This window comes from Camelus ferus, chromosome 7 (assembly GCF_009834535.1).
Source record: "Camelus ferus isolate YT-003-E chromosome 7, BCGSAC_Cfer_1.0, whole genome shotgun sequence".
NCBI lineage: Eukaryota > Metazoa > Chordata > Mammalia > Artiodactyla > Camelidae > Camelus > Camelus ferus.
The window spans coordinates 74,955,176-74,978,267 of NC_045702.1; the positions used below are offsets into that span (position 1 = coordinate 74,955,176).

General features: G+C 37.4%; 1 protein-coding gene across 1 annotated transcript in view; it reads right to left on the bottom strand.

Moving 5' to 3' along the window:
* The window catches only part of RELN (reelin), a 444,603-nt gene that overhangs the window by 220,954 nt on the left and 200,557 nt on the right, over positions 1–23,092 (bottom strand). The window contains 2 exon segments of the mRNA XM_032484179.1: positions 12,155–12,233; positions 14,841–14,873. Of these exon segments, the coding sequence (XP_032340070.1) occupies positions 12,155–12,233; positions 14,841–14,873 (112 nt within the window).

A 23,092-nucleotide genomic window follows, 5' to 3' on the forward strand; every position in this document is an offset into this window, starting at 1 on the left:
TATCATGAACTAAATACCTATATCTTTAAAATCAAAAGATGTTTTACAAATTGTAAACCTTTACCTTTCCAGTTATGATTAATGGAAATGTTTAAAATAACTGTCCTTAAATAGACTGGCATGTCTACAAAATACACCATACAAAAAATAGTGGAGTCAGATTGTATTTAATCCATATAGCAATACGAAATAAACACAAATTCTAATTCAAGCAAATTTTGGATGCCGAGTGAATGTTAACTTTGCTAATAATTTAATTAGTTGCTTTCTTTATTATTATAAAACGAAGTGGCTAATAAAAACCTTAGGACAGGATCTCAAAAATAAACACATTCCTATCTTCAGTATAAATTGACAATATAAATATTCTGGATTTGACTTTGCCTATTTACAATGCTCTGCATCATGATATTTAAAGCTACAATCATTACACATAGAAAGAGTCACGTTTCCTCAGTCTGAACCTCAAAAGCCCATGAGGGCTGTATTTCATGCAGAAAGGACATTTTCAAAGACTTTCACATTCCAGGTGCCAAACATTGTGGAAAGGACACCATGCCCTTTGTTTTTGGAGATCACTGTATCAGGCCCTTTCAGCTGTTTGCTAATTTCAGAGAAAGAGGAAGTAGTAAGTCCCCTTCAAGTAGGAAGAAGATAAAAGTGTGACGAGATACCGGGTAGCCCATTAAGCCCAGAGGCAGAAGCGCAATAAGTGAGTAAAAACTTGGCAAATAAACATACGTATTTCCTACATGTGTATTGCATGATCTAAATGATCGGTATTATTCTAATCGTTTGAGCTGTGTTTCCACACAAAGGAGATCAACAATGTCAAGAACCTTGGATTTTTTTTTTTTTAAAGAATAAACAGAGAACAATTGCTGATAGAGAATTTTAAAAGGTAGTATCTCATAGGAACACAAATCTTCGTAGGAGAATTAAATCTTTTCTTGATTACTGGGAGGCTAGATTCTAATATGTCCTTGACATTAGAAGAGACATAGAAGTAGCTTCATAAGGGCAACAAGCTTGTCTCTTGTTCACCACTTTATGCCTGGCATGTTGTAGTCCATAAATATCTGTTGAATGAATGAATAAATATAAGACAACTTCATAAGCAGAACTCCTGTTAAGACCCGAGGTCTAAAGCACTTTGCATAGAGCTGGGCGCCCAGCAAGCATGATGTGTTAGCGTAAGTGACAGCTATTTGATGACGATGATGATGATGATGATGATGCGTTTCCACCATTTTCAACCAGAGCTGGTATATTAGTTTCCCCCCCTCACAGAGAACCTATTACATCTTACTACTCTTCCTCTATTCTTTAAACTATACATTAATTTTCCCCAAGGAGTGTGATTGTGATAAAAGTACAGATAAGATGCACCAAAAATATAGTGAGCTTCTTACTTAGTGATTGATGAGGATTATTTGGCCGCCAAGGCATTATGAAGTGGCTTGAGAGAAACTTCGACAGAAAGAAATTGAAAGAATGTCCAGCCCTCACAATGGCTCTCTGCCATTTCCCTCTGGAAACCCTAAACTAAAAGCATCCTTGTTGATGTGAAGTTGGGGGTTTGATATTTGAATTCTTATTGCAATCATTGCACCTATAAACATTGACCAGAAGCCTTCAAATCAACCGTATACCAGAAAAATAATATCTGTGTAAAATACATGTACTACAGGCCCCTTTCCCTCCTAGTTTAGATTAAACAGGATTCAGAGGTAGCCCACCTATTTGTATATTGGTTAAAGGTGATACTAGCATAGCTGGCCTGGCATTAGAGAACCAGTGAATAGACAACAGATGTTTGGTGTGTTTGGAGAACTACTTCTATTTTGTGGGATAACAGGAGTTAAAAAACCAGTGAAAAGGAGGAAAAGGCAAACAGACAGAGCCTCCTCCCCATTTGGCTCAACAATCCCTCTGGACCTTTCTCTTCTTCACTGTGCTTTATAGCTCCAGAAACTTAAAATAAAATTTACAAAGGCATTGGTACCCTGTGGAAACTTAAAGATTTAGAATTATTGGGTATTACTTACTGGGTTGTTGCTACCTGGAGGTACAACGGCTTCACCAAGGATTGATGAAACAAATCCATCATTTTCCTGTCAAAGTCTTTTAAATGTCCTTTGCTTGAACTGTTCACAGTCTGACTGGATTTGTCAACATAATTTATTGTAATTTATTCTGAAAGCCCCTTCCTCTGGGTGGTCAAATCCAACTCAGTTTTTAGCTGCCAATGATATTATTTATTCATTTATCATTCATTAAGTTATTCCTGTAGTTAAAACTTATGTTGAGAACCTACAGGCACTGTGATGAGCTTCAGTAGCACAAAGATCAATAAAACATTATAATTCTCTCCCAGGAGTTTACACCCCAGAAGGAAAGGCAGAGAAACAAGTACACAGTTACAATATAGAGTGTCAGTGCAATGATGGCTATTTATTGCATCCTATTATGTGCCAGATATTCTAAAGCCCATTTAAATCTCCCAATCTCTCTATAAGATTGTTATCAGTGTCCTTATTTTACTAAAAAGAAAACTGAGCTTCAGAAAGGTGAGGCATTTGCTCAAGTGATACAGCTGTAAAGTTGACAGAGTTGCAATGTGGACCCAGGACTTGCTAATTTCAACACCCATCATGTCTTCCATAGCAACTCACTCCTTACAACAGGAGTACACACTGGCTATGATGGTTCCTAACTTAGACTGAGGAAGTAAGAGAAAGCTCCCAAAGGAAGTGGTCCCAGAACTGATCTTGAATGAGAAATAGGAGTTACTCAATCAAGAAAGAAAGGTGAGGGTGTGATAGGGCACAAGGAATGCAGAAATTATGACACACAAGTAGAATTGCTACGTCAGTGTGTTAGTACATCTGTAACCATACTGGTACATGGAGAAGGGTGGCAAAGGATGGGGCTGGGAAGTGGGAGCCCATTCATGGAAGGTCTCATCGGCCATCTGTGAAGTAATAGGTCCCGCACTAGGATCTCTACAAACAATGCCTCAGTTAATACATATAACCCCCATGCTATTTTTGTCTGCATTTAGGGGATGTTAAAACTGAGATTTAGAGATATTAAATGATTGTCCCAAGGTTACACAGATTGTAAGTTGTAGAACTGGGATTCAGACTCCTACTATTCTATTTCCAAAGTCACAACAATCCAACTTTTAGGAAAATGACTCTAGCAAATAACGGATTAGAGGTAGAAAAGACAGGATTACTGATATAACACAAGTAGGATACAACAGTGTCCTGAAATAAGGTGGAGATGGAGAAAAGCAGGCCCACCCTAGAGCACCAGTTTTTAATCAAAACGTAGTGTGATCCACATATGTAATTTTCAACTTTCTAATGGCTGTGTTAGAAATAAATAGGAATAGGTGACATTACTTTTTTTTAATACTATGTTTTATTTAACCCAATACATTCAAAGTCTATCTTAACATGGAATTAATACAGAATTATTAATGATGTAGTTTACATTAATTTTTCATGAAAAATCTTCAAATTGTGGGGTGTATTTTACACTTACAGCACATTTCAACTCAGACTAGCCACACTTCAGATGCTCAACAGCTGTGTGTGACTAGTGGCTACCACACTGGAAAGTGCAACTCCAGGGAGTTACAGGGCTTGGAAACTGACCACTCTCTGGTTATGCTGACAGCTGGAGATGACCACTTGACAATGACCATAAGTACCTGAACTTGAGGGAAAGGAGATTGGCACTGACGCAACAGTTTAGGATATGGCTGAAGTCATAGGAGTGCGTATTACTGGGGGTCGGGGGAGAGAGGAGGATATACAAAGTGGGAAGGGTAGAGGGCCAAGAATGGATCCCTGGGGAGCAATCATATTGCCCTTAGTCTGGTTTCTGGAAAGCTCCAACTATCACTGGGACCCTTCAGTGTGTGTCAGTCTGGGTCTGTCTCTGCATACTTTCCCATGATTACTGGCAGTGGGTTCATATCTGTTCATGTTCCTAACAATCTGTGCTGCCCGTCAAGGTGACTTTTCTAACACTGCGTCTATAACATGGCCTTCCTAACATTTTTTTCTACCATTACAGTTAAGTATTGTACAACTATACATACGAATGCCTTTAACATAAAGGAAAAGATAAATCATAATATCATGATGAACACTATAACCCTGAAGGAGACCAAATAAGGGCAACTAGGGGCCACGGTTTCCCAGAAGGAAACAGTGATCCATGTCAGAAGGTCAAAGTAAGTTTTAAAAATCTACAGACGTGAATAAGCATCCAAATTTCAAGAAAAGTAAGTCCTGGCTCGTTACAGAATTTAAAATAATGCTTATGTGCTCTAAGTGCCTAAGTACCATCTTCCTCTCTTTCTTAGAATGCCCCTGTGTGTAACAATTTAACTTGGCTGAGCAGAGTTGAGTACTTAACTCCAATAGGTGATCTTTGTGAAGAATACTTGTAGTTCAAAATCCTACTCCTCCCTTATGGAAAAAATCATCAGTTCCTAAGAATGGGGGTTCAATTTGCTGGATAATGAGTAGTCCAATTTTCTTTAAGCTCAGAGAAAAAAAAGAGTGCTATTTATTTCTAACATTTAAACTGTGGCCTCACAATTGAATTTCGTCAGGAAAATGAGGGCTTTATAAAGTTAGGTAACAGATTCTTCAGAGATTGGTGGGAAGAGGAAGTTTAAAATAATCCCAGTTAAATGGACTTTTGTTTTTCAATTTAAAAAGGAAGATGACCTCCTAGCTAAGGATTTGCTTCCTTGCTTAAGAGTAAGAGTCATATTGAATATTTCTCTAACCTAAGAAACCTTTCCCCTTCTTTTTCTTGTTCCCATTATGAGAAACAGAACATAAGAATCTGACAAATGCCACAGCACATCCTATGAATCGCCCACCTCAAAATATATTCTGCCATGAACAGAACAATTAAAAGACATTTTAAGGGAAATTCTTGCTATCCCCAAAGACCATTCAGAGCCTGAATTTATTAAGCCCTCTCTGAACCCATTTATCACATGCTTAGGTTCCACATGAATCTCATCTATTACTAGAGTTCACAGATCATTGGTCGTTGGAGTTAGAGGGCACCTGAAATGTCACAGAGTCTCATCACCCCTTATTTTACAAGTGACAGAACAGATGAGAAGGCAGGTTCCCTAACTCCTGGTCCAATATTCTTCCCATTCCACTCTAATGCAGCCAGTGAGAGAAGAGAACTCAAATTCTATTTTTAAAAATGTGCATTTCAGAAACGGTTGTCATCATTTTTTACTGTCAGAGTTCATTTTGAAAAGCTACAAATGTCTTTTCTTAAAAATTCTTTTTTTTTCATTTATGGGACAAGAGATTTTGCTTTGCTAATGAAAGTGTAAAAAAAATGAGAGAAGTGTCATGGACTTCATAGTAAAATGTTCAGAATGAATTCACTGAACTAAAGTACATAATCAAATTAGATATTCCTTTGGTAATATACCCCTTTAGATAACTTGTCCCTATTTTATACACACACTATCACACTGTCATTTTGTCACTAACCCAAACATAAAGGAAGGATAAAGGCAGGTACTTCACCAACACGTCTAGGGTCACACTGTAAACATAAAAGAAAAAGAAATGCTTTGAACCAAGATTTGTTTTTCACTCTAACAAGCTCCTTGGCAGTTTGAAACTTGTTATTTTAGTGCCAGTTCTCTGTCTTTGGTTTTCATCATTCAGGAGGCTGTTTCTGTTTAGGATAAAGAATTATATGTGATGTGCATTTGTGCTGTAGAAAGCACATTTCTGAAGGTATAATTATGTTTTTAATTCTGGCTTTAAAATTATTACGCTGGAAAACATGCCAAAGTCCCCATTTAGTAGACACAGAGGAAGCTAGACCGAATGTCCCTCGAGTCTGGGGTCCCCACGTCATGCAGTGACTCACACAGGACTTTCAGGATGCAGGAAAGAGGAAGAGGATTAATGAGAAAATTCGGCTTCTCTGCACAGCCAGAGATTTATGAATGGTGGGTGGTGACATCACCCTGATAACAATAAATAAATAATTGAAATATTATTTTCTCAAGAGCAGTCTAATTACATGGCTCATTCTTCTTTTTAGATCAGAGTGAAATCACTCAGCCCTCAGTCAGGCACTCTGCTGAAACAAGTTAATCACCTGGAAACTCAGTGACAATCAGTTATCATCAAATTCTCATTGGAGATACATGCCGTTTGTCCCCAAGACTGAGGACATCATATTATCTATCCATAATTTATTGCCTCTGAGGGAGTCAGTGTCTGGGACTCAGCCCCAGAAGAAGCAATCTGGCATTCTATGAGTCAGAATTGTCTATTCACCAGCATTTCAGAATGGAGATGTTAAAAATAATTTAATATTTGATCTGATTCTAAAAAGTACTTTAAAACAGAAAAAGAAAAAGAAAAGAAAAATCTCTTGTAATTTCCTGAACCAAAGGTAACAAGTCTCCTCCCCCAGGTACAGCTCACACTGCGTGTGCTGACTGACCTGATGTGTGAGCCTGCCAGGCAAGGCCAGGTCAGGGACCGGTGAACCCCTCTGAGTCAATAAGACCCTGCCGGCCATCTGGGAGCTGGGCAGTCAGCTGACTTCTGGAAACACTGAAGCTTTTTGTACTTTCCATTCAAACCTCAACAGGCAGAACACTCAACTTCTGACCGTATTTTCTAACAAGGAGACAATGTTTTATGGTAAAGGGGGCATGACTATTTACCTGTAAAAGATCAAGCTTAAAAAAAAAAACCCTCATAAAATCCTATTCTCTTTGTAAATGTAGAATATTTTTAGAAAAACAGCAAGGAAAGTTCACTTGATAAGACAGAATAATATCACCTTCAATGATGTCAAGACTTTTTTTCCTAAGGAGCTAACACATGCTTTAAATGTGAAAATGACAAACTCCAATTATAGCTCATTCTTTCTCATTACTTCTCACTGAGGAAGGTAAGAGAACTCTTCTTATTTCACCAGGGAGTTTAAAAATTTGATCTTTCCTCTGTTAACAGGTACAATGACAAATATTATTTGGGTTAAAAATAACCCTTCTAATACCCGACAACTGCATGCCATACTCTGACCGCCTACGACGGTGAATTCCACTACGCGCTGTTTGAGGAAATACTTCCTCCCTTGTTTCAAATGTACTTGACATTTAATTCCATTGAGTGAGCTCTTATTTCTGTCATCGAAACAGAGATTAAAGAAGGAAATAACAAGCTTCCAGATCCACACCTTATTTTATTAGTAGGACACCTCCTGGTTAACCTTTCCATTGTAGATGAAGTTTTCCCCAGAGCAACCACATCATGGGAAGAAAAGAGGAGGAAGGAGGAGGGGGGAAGCAAGGAGAGGAAGATGAGAGGAGAGTTTTATAACGAGAGGAAAAAAAGTTATTAACAAAAGAGAAGAGTGAGACAAAGAGGTAAAGTCAATGGGGAGGAGGTGACAGCAAAAAGTAGAAAAAAAGACGCACATGAGATCAGAATATTGGACCATTAAACCCTACAAATCAAATTATAATTTCACAACCCCACAATACAGTGATATATCAGAGGTTCTGGCAAAGGCATGTCATCAGAGAAAATGCGTATTTGCCTGGCTTTTCTCATCTATTCACAATCTCCCTTAGTCACCTGCTCTTGAAAAACTGTAAGGTTTATGTGCCGTGTTCTGTGGGTAAGCCTGTTAGGTGATATGCCTTCCAAGTGATCATCATTACAAAAAAATCCCTTGGAAATTCTTCAGCAGTGGCGTGGAGCCTTTCAGGTCCACGGTGAGTGCTCCCCTTCGCCCAGCACTGCCTTCCAGGCTTACGGCCCACAGGCCAGTTGCACACTGAGCAAAGTGGATGCACCTTTATTCAGTTTTTTCCCAATGACATTGTTTATCAGGCTTAGTTTTTTTCTAAATGGACTGGAATTGTGGTTCTCACACTTATCTACTCAATGGAGTCCCCTGTGCTGTCTTCTGTGGGGGTTCCGAGACACTAATGAGCTTTGAAGTAGTTTTACTGTTCACCTGACTTTTCTCTTACGGGCTAAGCTGTTCACCACTGAGTAGATGAAGCTTCAGCTAGAATAACTCACACTCCCCACATGACAGTTCCAGTCTTTTTAGAGTCTTTGTTCAGACAATTATTCCTCTCAAAGAAAATAAACTTTAATAAGCCAAAACACCAATTTCTTGGTCCATTATGGAATAATTGCTCCAATAAATTAGCACTTTCAAGAGAACACAAGATGCAGCAGTCTGTGATCCCGATTTCTCTAGTCCTGTACTATGATCTTTACACATAAAAAATGGAAATGTTCTCCTCTTTCCTGGATTTAAGCAACCCTGTGGAACGCCAGCCACTGCATTAGCTTCCTTAGCTGCACAATGTGGGCTTTCTGTATGATCAACTGACAGAGGTCTTCCTGCACCACAGGATCTGAGACGATTTCATCTGCGTCTTTCTTCTTGATGTCTCGTATCCCTGTTGGCACCACACACTTTACTTGCTCATCTAAGATGCTTCTTCTGAGGGTTGACTCTTGTTCCTCCCTGATCTCTGCTGAATAGGACATCTCTGCTGTTATTATCATGCTGGAGGGGAAACATCTGTTGTCTTCTGGTTGCCATTTATCATTATGTTTTCTAACAGCCCCACATTTCCCCCTAGAACATCAGAGCCTCGTGATATTACAGCTCTGGATGCCGTCTGTGATCTTCAGGAAACAAGCATTAAAGGGATAATCTGTTAAGCAAAACAAAGATTCCTCCTTGACTTTGTAACTACTTAGAGGGTAAAGACACTTCTTAAGAAAACTTAAATTGTTTTTAAACATTTATTCACTTCTTAACTCCTTTAGCTTTCTCTCTCTCTGAACTCTTTGTAACTCCAAGTTACAAATCAGAAATGTCTCCTATTTCTTAACTTTTCTCATTGTCTTTCTCACTATGTTGAAATGTTTTATTGAGGTAAATTTGTACTGTGAAATACATGGATCTCAAGTTTTGACAAACTTGGATATCAAGTTACATGACATGGGGTGGAAAAAAACTGATTTTAGTAGATGAAGTCAATGGAAGCAAACAAGTTGTGAGTGATTAACTTTCAAACTGATCTCTCTCCCCATAATTGCATAGATGTGAGTTCAGTTTCTTAATTTCTCCTTTTGCCTGTCCTTAAAAATGACAAGTTAAATAATGCATATGGTACTTTTCAAACCCCACGGAAGAAACCCGCTCATAAAAGTAGCACGTTTTTCTTTAGTGGCAAATTATTTAGTGATGGATTGAGTCACAGGAATTTGGCCAAAAGCAGTGCCCCCAGGCCCCTGGCTTCTTTCTGGTGGTGTGTGGCAGCGAGTGGCACAGAGCTGTGGAGTTGTCGGCAAGGATTCTCCTTCCTGGTTGCCACAAAACTGCCCAGTGGTGCCTAATTCCGTGGGGTAAAGAAAATCAAAGACAATATCATAAGGGACAAAACTCATGTGTCAACCAAGAAAACAGAGATTTTAGGAGAGTGAAATTGCCGGTGAGGTTCCAAAACAAAGTAGAGTTTTGTAACTTTATTGGAAATATTTCACTGGGATATCTGATTGTATTGGCATCTAACTTTAGGGAGCTGATGTCTATTTTTAAGGGGCTTGAGGCATCTAATACCCTCGTTTCCCCCTTCTCTATGATTCTGCCATATTTTCATTAGTACATATTCCATATATTATATAATACAGATACATTTAATCTGAAGTCTGTTTTTCATCCAAATGCAATGAGGGAAAATGTGGGGACTCACTGACATATATTGGCTGAAGATTATTTTAATAATAATGATTTGAGGTCATCTCTGGGCTTAGGGGAGATTAGTAGACCAATGTGCAAATACACTTCAGGAGGAAGAAAGAAAGGGAAGAAGGGAGGGAGGGAGGCAGACAGAAAGCTAGGGAAGGACAGAGAGAGAATACGGGAGGTGGGAGGGAACTGCTTTGTACTGAGCAGCAGGCTTGGTGCCAGACCTTTTCAGGCTCATGAAGCTCAAAAACAGCGCTGTAAGAACAGCATTCGTCTCCCTTTTATTCCTTTTACTGACAAGGAAATGGGGCTTACAGAGGTAAAGCAAATTTTATGCTTTTCCCGGGTACCAGCTGGCAAGGGGCTAGCCTGAGAGTCAAACAAGACCAGCCTGATCTCAGAACCTCTACCACCTTTTGTTCAACAAAGCCATCTCTCAAATGATGAGAGTTTCACAGGTTTTTAAAAGTTTATAAAATTTTTTATCCTAAAGAGGCCAGATGAAGGAGACTGTGGGCAATAAAAGATAAAGTAAAATTACTTCGAAGCATATTCGATAGAAGACAGAAGTGTGTGGCTATTTAAAGTTAATAAAAGATTTTTTTAAACAGTAGGAAAAACCATCACTTAAGTAAAAGGGACACAAAATCCATAACGTTGGTCAAGAAAGCATATATCAGATCAGTCATGAAAATGGGTGAAGCAAAATCAATCACATTTTATTGATTTTAAAAACAACAGAATTTCTACCACATAAAAGTCACATTTTGTATTTGTCAAGAAAACTCACTGAAGAAAATGAATTAGCTTGACAGAAATGAACTTGCCTTGGAAGAAACAAATCATCTGATAACATCTGTATTAATGGGCTATAAAAAAGCCAAATGTTTTGGGAGAAGTGGAGAATTTTTCCTGGGTAAAAGTGGTGCTTAGAAAGTTTCTTTTGGCTTTTTCTTATTAAAGATTTTCAATTTATTTTAAGAAACTTATATCGAGGATATGCTCAGAAGGAAGTGAAATTTTGTTGATAAATTATTTCTTTAAATGGTGTATCAATTATGAGACTTTATTTCTCTGTCTAGTTGGATTTTTTTGTATATTTATACTACCTAGATTCATATTTCTTTCTAGAAAAGACATAAAAGTTTCTCTGTCTAGTATTTAAACACCAACATTTTCTAAATCTATATGTTATCTTCGGCTCTCAGGTCAAGGACCACTTTCTCCAAGAAACTCCCACCAGAGTCATCTCTCCTCTTTAGGAACTGCAGTATGTCATTTGTAGACCTCTACTACAATTAAGGATTTATATCCTGGAGTATAAGTTTTTTAAAAATACGTGTTTAGAAGGGGGAGGGTATAGCTCAGCAGTAGAGTGCCTGCCTAGCATGTGTGAGGTCCTGGGTTCAATCCCCAGTACCCCTGTTAACCATATCCCTTTTTAATGTACTATACAAGTAAATTAATTATTGCTTGGTATTTTTTATTGAACAGTGATAATAAGAAAAAAAACAAATGAATACCATATGCTGACATTTGAAGATGAAATGGTTATTTTCTTTCAGGTCATAAGTATTGCTTAGATTTTGGTTGCAACTTGATTACCTTAGAGCTTCTAATTTCTCTTGAACTCTTAATTGTGTATACAAAAACATTTAGTACCCAGATGTCCACAGTCAGGTATTCCCTCAAATTATGTGGATTGACTGTAGCTCTGGGTTGGTAGACCCAGCACTCCAAAGTCAGCAAAAATACAACAAACTGCCAGCAAATTAATGCATCCATTTATGTATTCAACAAGTTTTTTAATGAACGCATTTTGGTTCACTATTTCTTTGCCCTCAGAAATCCCATGGAGTTGCCTCTAAAGAGCCTTGGGAGGAAAGACTGCAGTATAAATAATGAGGTAACCCAATAATGTAGAAGTTATTTGAAAGTATGACTCAAATTATCTATCATTTCAGACAAACCATTTCCCTTCTTTGTTTGATACAAAAGCAATCATTAGACATAAAGCATAATGTTTTCTACAAAAGAACTTGTACAACTGAAAAAAACAACTGACCAAGCCCATGGCTCTGAAGAGCACCTAGATTCAATTCCTAAAGAAGTCAAAAAATAGACATTCTGCAGGTGACATCAAGCCCAGTTCCCTAGCTGAACAAATTCACTGATACCTTAGTGCTTAAGAGCAATGTGATTCTATGTAACAGCTCCATGGAAGCAGTCGGTATCATCCTCATCCTCATCCTCATCATCATCGTCATTATTATTATAATTATTATTATTATCATCATTGTTTTGCATTATACAAACCAAAGTGAGGCATGTTCCTATAACTTACCATATGTTTGGGTTCAATTCCTGTTGGTGGTAGGAGTCAAAGTCATCTCGTAGGATAATACTGTCACTATGCAGTTCAGCTAAAAGAAAAAAAAAGCATTTAGAAAAGAAATATACTAAACAATAGATTTGCTACGTAAAAGGGTCAACGTGCTGCATGTCTGAGAAATAACTATTTTAAATTCAAACTGAATTTTAAATGAGCAGCTGATTATATTTACTTTGCCCCTAAACTACAAAGGGAAAGAGTAACTCTGCTGTTTAGAAGACTGTAAACCAGAGCCCCCAAAGAGAACCCTCCCAAGGTGTCACCAGTCAACGCTAATCTACAAGGGGAGGCCACACAGGACTTGCCTCTCATGGCTCGACTCGCCCAGAACAGATTCAGGATCTAACTCACTTTAAAGCATCTGCATATTTATTGTCAGCTAAGCTTGCTGATATTTACTTACCCATTTCCTCTTCTCTCTCCTACTGCCCCTCTTGCCCTGGTTTGCTGTCTCTCATTTCCTATATTCAGTCATTTTTGGTTTACCATGTTTCAAATTGTTAACATTTTTTCCCCTCAGAGCTGCTTAGGAGAAATTATCTACTGGAATAAGTAAAACTCCCAAATAAAGTTATGTTAGAAGTCAGGAGGAATGCCAGGGAGCCGCCCCTAGTCTTAAATATATTATCATTACACTCGAGATTGTATTCAATACTTATTTTTAAGCACTAGAAGAACTTTGGGTAGGCCAAGAGCAAAGAATGTTTTCATAAACTGTGGAGTATGTGGTATTTCTACTGAAGAGAGGGTGGACAAGTAAAAACTTGATGGCCAGTTACAATGTAAGTGTAATTTTTAATGAGAAATGATACTTACGGCTACTCGAGTTGTAAAAAATGAATTTAGTGCTTAAAATCCTTCTTATCTGATTCCCATGGTTTGCTTGGGAAATTTGGTTTGGCTAATATAAATTCTCTGGGCCTGTACAATTTTGTTTGAACTAGTTTACACATGCTTTTTGAGATCTGATTCATAAAAAATAACCACAAATTTTTTTCTTTCAGAAGTGATATTTTTACTTTTCTTCTTTGGCTCGCTTGAATATAACTCATTAGACTCACTGAGTAATTAAAATCACCTCCCCTCATCAGGAAGCAGACTTCCAAATTCTCTCTGGTGACGTCGCCACCTGCAGCCAGCCTCGCCTCCTGTTTATACCAGGGAGGCCAGCAGGTGAGCACATAACGAAGTCTGGGGAACCAGTGAATCAGCATGGGTCGAGAGGAATGGCTGTTCAGACTCGAAGCCTTAGGCACGACAACAGGGAGAATATGGATTTACACCGGAGAGAATTCTGTGATGTCTTCTGTGTGTGGGAGTGATTTAATGATTCCGCTGAGCGATTAGATGCAGTGCCTGAAATGCCTTCAGGGTGCAGCCTCTCAAATACCCAACCTGGCGGGGACTCGGCTGGGCCACTGCAGGTCACCAGCCTGCCTTGGCTGCCGGAAGGCAGGCTTCTAAGTGCTCGTGTTCATCTGCCAAAGAAGAGGAGCCCCAAGCTGCAGCATCACATAAAAGTAGAGCTTCTCCGGGCAGACTTACCAACGTGAAAAGTAAATTAATTGGATTTATAGGTTGAAAGGGAAAGCCCAAGAGACAAACACTGACCCACCTGCAAGCCCCACAGTGAGAGGCATCTAAAAGGCGGGAGCTGGCTAGGATGGTTTCTGTTCATTCTTAATAGTGTAGTGCAGGAAATTGCTTTTACAATAAGTCTTCACTGTCATACATGAGAAATTTAACTCTTAAAGATCATTTGCTTTCTAGAGGTTTTTTTTACCAAGGCATGGGTAAGCCTCAATGGTTGTTTGTTCACGTATTTCTTTCTTTCCAAACACTATTATATCACTGACTATATACTTTACAAACACGAATTCATTTAATCCTCACAACAACCATAGGAGGTTGGTACTATTATTACTTCCATTTTATAGACGAGAAAACTGAGGCACAGAGAGGTTAAGTAAGTTGCTCAATATCATGTTGCTAGCAAGTGGTGAAGGTGAGATATATCCAGGTAGTTTGGCTCCAGAACCTGCATCCTTATCTACTCTACAACCCTGCCTCGAGACCTGGGGCCCACCAAGTGCAGAGCAGGATGAAAAGATCATGAGAAAAATGACAGGTGGCAACTTTACATGGTGTCATGAAACAAAGCATTTAGTTATTTATATAACTTCATTTCAATTTTTAAAGAAACATCCAAATTATGTCTCTTTTTTTGCAACTCAGTTCTACGTTGCAAAGCTCTATATCACAAATTTGAAATGACTCAATTCTTTCACACTCAGCTCCTTATCCGTGGCCTCCAGGCCCTGCTATTGATGATGGGGAGAGGCTCTGGGGAAAATGCAGCATTAGAACACTATGTCAAAAGATCACGCTCAACAGGATCCCAAGGATGAACATACTAACAGGTTTGAAAGTCCTTCCATTAGCCCCAGCAGGGCAGCGTGACTACCTCCTTGGTGAGGTTCAAGTGTAATCTGGACCTGAGTCTGATTTCAGTGAATGACCAGCGAACCAGCGAGGGCAGAGAATATCCTCACTTCTGCATCATGTGCTCACACTGCAGACGAGTTAAACAAGCAGATCGAGTACCAAGGTTAGTGACATCTGGGTCTTAAACACTTACCTAGATGTGGGTGCACAGTGGCCTCTGTGGGAGCTGGACCGAGAGAGAAAAAGTGAAAAATGACTGATTAGCTACAGGAGCAAAAATCCAATAAACAGTCACAAATACAATTACAAAACTGAGGTCATACTAAACAAATTAAATGGCTAGAAACTTTTTAGTGGAGTAAGAAGAAAATGCAAATCACTATCCTAAAATAAGACGTCCAACTCACTTTTTAGTTGTTTTATTTAAAAGCCATGCATTCCTTCTAAAGTGAAGAGCAGAACCCCTTACACACAGGACAGTGATTTATTACTCAAGATTAGTAAGGTGTCCCTTGAAACACACAATATAATGTGATGTGAGCACCCACACCATGCCATGGGCTGTTGGGGGTGTGGGGTACAAAGACAAAAAGCACCGTACTTTTCTTCAGAGAGCTTATCATCTAGCAGAGACACTACAACACAGTGTAACAAGTGCTATGGTAGAGTGTTCAGAGGTGCCGGGGTGGGAAGGAGGGCGAGGGAGGGATATTCATTTCAGGCTGCCCAGGAAAAGAAGGGCATCAGGAGAGGCTTCCCAGAGAAGATGACTCCTCTGCTGAGTTTTGAAAGACCAGTCGGAGGAAGATAGGTAGGGATAAGGGAGGGAAGAGTTGCTTCTTTCTGGGGTAAAAGTGAAATGGTATAGAGACGTCAGAAAGAACGACCTTTTTGAAGAACCACAACAATTCTGGCAAGACTGGATGACAGCTTAAGAGAAGGGGGTGGAAAAGTGAGGTTGGGAGGATTGGGAGGCCAAGTTTATGGAACTGAACATTAGGGAATTTGGACTTTACCATGAAAGCACGACCTCCTGAACATTTACCAGCAAAGGAGTGGATGTTCAAATATGCATTTTAAGAAAGGGCACTCTGACAGGAGTTAGGAAATAAGGGACATTGCCCAATTCGGTTATTTTTCTTATCAAAAGGGACTTTCAAATCTATGAAGAAATATTGTCAATTCACTATCTAAAAATTAGAACTCATGACAGCTCTTTAAAAATCTTTTATATTAAAGAAAAACTTCAGCTAGATATTTAAAAAATTAGTTTTTACCATGATGGTCAGTGCTTCAGTTATGTTAGATGAAAAATCCAGACTCAACAGCATTTTAAAACTAGAGAGTGATGCTTGTCTTATTGCTGCATACCAACATATTATACATGTGAACAATACTTGGGCTCAGTTTTTTGATACAGATTCTATGGGAAGTGTCATGCTCACAGTTGTTAGTAGATACATGTAAATGCACTGATTCATCACAAGGTTATGGAAGTTAAAAAAAAAAAAAAACCAGAAGAAAAATTTAATGCTTTTGTGTTTTATACCAATGCTTACTGGTTAAGTTGTGGAAGAGCTTTACAAAGATTCACTTAACTTTAACTCTAATTCAAGATTTTTTGGAAACAAAAAGAACCACTGCCAGTTATTCAATAATCAATGACAAAAAAAATGGCAGAAGGATGCATGTTCCCTCATCGACATCACACTGCATGTGAGTGAGATGAATCTGAAGCTTCAAGGGTAACAAGAGTTTACTTGCAGAGTTGTTGGAGAAGTTAAGAGACTTCATGTTGAAACTGAAACCTCTAACATAACAAATAAATGATTTTACATATTTTCCTAATATGATCAACATGCAGATTTTAATTGCAATTGACAATTTTCTAAATTGTCTGCAAAAAACTTCCCCCCAAATTTGAAGAATATCTTGTTGATATTGATAATTTTGGAGTTGCTTTTCAATTTATGTAATATCCCTGTGAACCCCATGTGAGTAATACTTGGTTGACACAAGAGTAAATGAATTTACTTGGACAGACATAGTTTTGAAACAGATACGTTTTTGTATCAAAGTTAAATCAGCTTTTCTAAAAAAAGATGGGCAAACTCCGTCAAGGTGGATGTGGACATTCAAGAAACCTAATTTTTTGATATTCATTTCAGTTGCTGGAAGACGTTTAAGTAAGTGTAGAATATTTGGATATGTGACTCTAGTTTTCAACTGTAAAATTTACAAAATCTTAATACAGACAAGTATCCCACTGCTTAAGATGTGCTGTAAGCACATATACACCAGATTTCAGATAATTAATACAAAAGATGTAAAATATCTCACTAATTTTATATTGACTATATTAAATTGAAATGTTTAATATTTTATATTTTCTGTGTTAAATAAGCTACATTATTAAGTTTATCTTTTTTTTTTTGGTTTTGTTTTTAAATGTGGCTACTAGAATATTTAAAATTATGCCTATGTCTCACATTATACATCTGTTAGACAGTGCTGAACATGAGCTAGGAGGGAGATCTTCACTGGACATGAATTAGGGAAAGATCACACAGGAGGTGGTGAGGGACATGGAAGAAGACCACAATGTCACTCAGAGACAATGTAGGAAATACAAAAAGTGAAATGAAGATGTAAATGTGCATAGAAGGGCCTAGGAGAAGGACAGGAGCTAGCAAAGGAGACCAAAAAAGAGTGCATTTCATTATGGAAGTAAGGAAAGGAGAGAGTTTTAAGAGAGAAGAGGGTTAAAGAAGAGACCAAAACAATCCTAAAAAAGCTGTTAGCTACTGAGAACATCCAAGACACTGTGCTAAGCAGGGTCTGTAAGAAGAACCCAGGGAATCTGGCCTTAGAGACCACTCTCTTAAGTACTGTGTGGACGATTTTTTCAAGAAGGTTCACTGCAAGGACAAAAAATGAAATCTTGTAGCATCTAAGAAGGGACTTGGACCAAAGGGATTTTTTGTTCATTTGTTTGCTGTGTTTCTTAAGGTATCATGGTAGTTTACTATGTCTCATATTAGCTACCTTACAAAAGGGGTTCTCTGTATTCATGGGATAAATTCTTAAGAAGGGGAGGAGTAATACTGATCTTTATAAAATATGTAACTTAGAAAAAGATTGGGAAATAAGTTAAATTAGGTGTAAAATTTATGGCAATGATCATTTAGATATATTTACTAGTTAATACAATGGTTAGGTAAGTGTAACAAAGTATGTGCAGCAACATCAATTAAGTTGCCTACTTGGTTTTAAATGCCTCTGGTGACTAAGGCCGGGATGCAATAAAGAGAACATTATGTTTTAATCTCCTTTAATCTAAAGAGTCTATCCAGACTGATATCTCTGTTTCATAAATTATTTTGGCACATGGCATCTTTCACTGAACCACCTCCAATACAATTATCAGGGAGGGACCATTTAGAAATCACACTCTGAGTCAGAATCTCTGTGAATGGAAACTCAGAATTTGTATTTTTAAAACCTCCTCAGCTGACTCTGATAGAAAGCCAACTTCAAAAACCATTGTCTTAATCCCACAATCCAGCCCTTATTTTTACAGCATGCAGAACTGTTCTCTGTATTAAGTATGTATCTTTTCTCCCAAGAAGACACAAGTTCTTCAAAAGCATGAAATAGACTCATTCAAGACACCAATCTAAGCTGGTAAAAGATTCTCAATAAATCCTTAATTGAATGGAAAGCTACTCTCCTTCTCAGTTGTAATATGTTTTATTATATTTTGGAAAATAAATAATTAAAGATCCAAACCTTTGAAAAATGCCAACACATACTCATACTGTTGTCAAAAAGTCCTTCAGTATAAGTAGTCTGGGTAATTTAAACACCCAATTAATGTCCAGTTGGGTTTAATTTAGCTCAACAAATTTAAATCATGTTTTAAATCACTAGTTAGGAAGACTCAATTAAAAAAAAATCCCATGTCCAAGATAACTAAACATTATTTCCTCAAAGAGAGGAACACAGGACACATTTAACTGAGGGAAAGGAAAAGTAGAAATTTCCTTGAAAAATATTTACATGTGTACGATGTAAATACAAAACCTAGTGAAAGTAATAGGCCTAGGGAGCTTGTTTTAATCATCTCTAAACAAGTAACTATATTAATCTAGTTTTATGTAGTATAAAAGAATTTTCTAAGCCTGTAGGAAGTTCACCACCTTTTCTACATTTATCAGAATAAATGTACCACAGAAAAATTCGAATAAGTAGCCTGAAGAAGTACAGTATAGTTCAACATCATTTATTACACTCCCACTTGGATAGTACCTGCTTTGCCTCATATTACTGACGTGGATGAATTACTAAGATCCTGAACTATGTGAATTTGGCAAAAAGGTCTTTACTCTTTCATTTACTAAATGCACACTTCAGAGAGGTCCTAATTTGTCAACCTTCCAGTGCTTACCCAGTGGCATATCTCCAAGTATATCTTTCCTGCTCCTTTGCCATTGAACTGACTCACCTTTCTAGATTTTTTGATTGTTTTTACCTCAACATTTTGTTGGTCTGTTACTCTAGGACTCTAGACTGCTCCCACCCCACTGCCCACTTTGGTCCAATTTCCTAGCTCCTTTGAATCTGAAATTGCATGACTGACACTAGCTACTACATGAAGTTGCCAAATGGCTTACACTGGGGAGCTTTGTTTCCAAGAATGAGAGAGAACAAAAAGGTTCCTAAAAATATGTAAGCTTTGGCTTTGGAGAAAACAGGATAGAACACACCTTTAACAGAAGTATAAGACATCCTAGTTTCTTCCAGGTGCCTCCACATCATGGTAAGAAGACCAGGTCAGACGACTGACCCCAGGAGACACAAGGGAGGACACACTGGGAGTGAGGATCCTGCTGCTTATCTGAGGGGACTGAACTGGAGAGAGGGGAAGACAGCCTGGAATGATTCTGTGCCCAGAGAGATGACTGAGGGGGAAGCTTCATAACATGGTCCTGATTAATCTTCACTGGTGAGACCCAGGAGATGGCACATAAAGCATTTTACACTGTGAGGGACTCGTTTTCTATCCTAACACAGAACTGTTAACAAATCTGAATATTCCTAGATTCACAAAAGTAATTAGTTGTACATCCTACACTACAGAAAAAAAAATAACTTCTGAGAAAAATATCAAGACTTCCCATTTTGGTTTATACAAACCCTTGAATTTTTATGAAATAATTTATTTTCCTATAAATGTTGGGGCAATTCAGCTTAACATGAAGTTTCTACCAATAATTTATACACTTTGATAAACAGTGCAAATATTAGAAACCAATCATGGATCACACCAAGGAGTTCCATGAGTACTGGCAATAGACAAATAAACCCAACTCATAATTCTGAGTATCTAGTAATTGGTTACTAATCTTAGGCAAGATGACAACATCACTATCTGTGTTAATAGAACAAATAAAGGGTTAACAGATTCATGTTCCAGTGAAGTCTGGATCTCATTCAAAATATGAACTCATCTCTGCAATCTTTATCCACAAACTTTATGTCACTGAGACCCACAGAAATTACAGAAACTATGTCCTTTATAAAGCTTGATTAGTTCAAGTAAATCAATGACTCAGTTGGTCATTGAACTTAAGTTGTACCTTGAAAACTTAAGGGGTATGCTGAATGCTGTCAAAACAAGTCAGCTTTGTCAAAACCACAGATAAAATATGAAACGCTAAACAGGCAAGTTAAAATGAAGGTTCTACTTTGCTTTAAAAAATAAACAGACTGGGATTTCAAAATTTGTAGATACTGACAGGCATATGCAGAGTAGAGAAGCAAGACTATACTGCATAGCACAGGGAAATAGATACAAGATCTTGTGGTAGCTCATAGCGAAAAAAATGTGACAATGAATATATGTGTGTTCATGTATAATTTAAAAATTGTGCTCTACACTGGAATTTGACACAACGTTGTAAAATGACTATAACTCAATAAAAAATGCTAAAAAAATAAACTGACTACATTTCAATTAAAAAAATAAAGTAAAAGCAAGTCAACATAGTATAAGAATCACGATAGAATCTCACTAAAGCGTCCATGTTTTTAAAAGCATGCTTCCAGCAAAGGATTAGAAATGAAGGCATGGCATATTTTGAGTTATTTTTAGTTGAAAAAGCCAAATACCTTTAGAACTTTAAGATTATCAACACAAACTGGTAGCAATTTTCCCAGGAAGCATTTTAAAAAATAAGGATCTATGTAGTTTCACTAGCCAAATATCTCCTGAGAGCCAATAAATGAGAGAAAATTGGAGAAATTTTTAATGTTTTAAGCATAATATAGTCTTTTCATACTAGATAAGTAATAAATGTTCTTAAAAGCTAAAATCACTCACAAATGTGCGCTAATAATTTGTTTTCCCAGATTTCTTTCAATATTTGTGATAGTGCCACTTAAAATTTATTTGTCCTCCAAATTTTCTAGCAGGACCCATCAAGGTTATTTGCTTTGGTAGAATACAAAGTTTTACATCAATAATGAAATGCTTCGGTGATATTCCAGATCTCTGCTTAACCAAACATTTTCCTAGATGCTAGGGTACTATTAAGTGACCTGAACACTACGTATGTAATTTTACTAAGATTTCACGAACTATATAAAGAGGACAAGAATGGATTTTTTAAAAACTGATAAGCTAATATAGTTGAAAATAAAAACAAAAACCTGAATCATTGTTTTTAGAAGATGCTTTAAAATTTGTTTGAAAAATACATTCCTTGTAGAGCTTCCTATTTATTCAGCTGTGCTGTTCTTGAAATGGTTTACTAGTCTCTGTGGGTTATCGCAGGAGACTGGAATTGCCTTGAATGAATATAAGAACTTGTACTAAATGTAAATTTGATAAATACAATTATGCCAGGAATAGCAAAGGTGAGCAATGATTATGTGAAACAGCTGTAAAGAGACTCAGCTCTGGGGAGGGATAAATTAGGGGCTGGGGATTAACAGATACACATTCTTATATACAAAATAGATAAACAACAAGGACCTACTGTATAGCACGGGGAACTATATTCAATTTCATGTAATAGCCTATAATGGAAAAGAATCTGAAAGAAAATATATATGCATGTATATGTCTAACAGAATCACTTTGCTGTGCACCTAAAACTAACACTGTAAATCAACTACACTAAAATAAAAAATTTTTTAAAATTGAGGAGGCCTAACATGAAAACAAGTAAATCTAGTGGCAAAATTTTCAAAGAAAAATATGCTACCTGGTTTCTTTCAACAAGTTATTATTTATCTGTTTAAACTACAAGTACAAAAAGGGTGTGCTGACACTTTGTTGAGCAAATGAAAAAAAGCACTAGCCCACGTCTGTGAACACACCTGTGTGCCGGTGCTGGCTGTGGAGTTGCAGGAGCTGCAGGTTATTACTAAGCAGAGTCTTTACTTTTTTGAGGGGTGAGTTTTTAAAAATATTTCATCATTTTCCACTCAGTGTGAGTTACTCTAACCCTCAGTATGACATGGAAATAACTAGTTATCAATCCCTTTCCAAACTTTTAAACACAGCTAATGTTAAATATCTATTGCTTGGCACTAGATAGAGTTACTCTGTGAATATTACCTTTCGTTTACTAAATACATTTTCTCTATTATCTCCAATTATTTAGAGAATCTCACAGGTTACAATTAATAATTTGTCTTTACGATATTAGCAAGACAGCACGAACTGAACTTTGCAGAAAGAAGCGGAAGATCAGAAAATTTCTGTGAACTTAAACAGGAAGCAGATGATTTCATGATTTCCTTTGGATCTTGGTGCTCACAGCCACACTTTCCTTAACTGCATCTTAATAGCTTAAATCTTGGGTGTTTTTAGCTCCATTAAACATGGATCATTCTACGGCTTCTCAACATTAGATTGAATCAGAAATCCTTCCTATCATCAATTCAATTTGTCCAAGAGACAAATTACATGCTGAAAGTAAAGCAAAACTTCATTTCTTAAACAGTATTTCTGTGTTCATGCTCTTTCAGAAGTTGAGGCCGCCAGCGTCTCATGAGACACACAGCAGCCTAGAACAGGCGCTTTAGAAAGAATAGGGTTGTGTTTAACTCCCCCAAAGGTTGTTCTTTTAACAAAAGTGTTTTTCTTTCAACTGACTTATTTTGGAAGGAAACTTTTAAGTAATTATGTGACTCCAAAATATATTTTGGCCAACTCGTTCAATAAATGATTCAGTGCAAAGGATGGAGATTTCAGTACGCTGGGCAGAAAAAGGAAGGAATGTCTGAAAACGAATTGAGGGAGTGGTTAACAAGCTTTGTGTTAATATTATTGATTGCTTTTTGTTTTTAAAGCCTCTGAGTCAGGCAAGCACTACATATGTGATGATAAGCACTTCTCACAAATAAAGGTATTATGTCATGGGGACTATAGCTCCT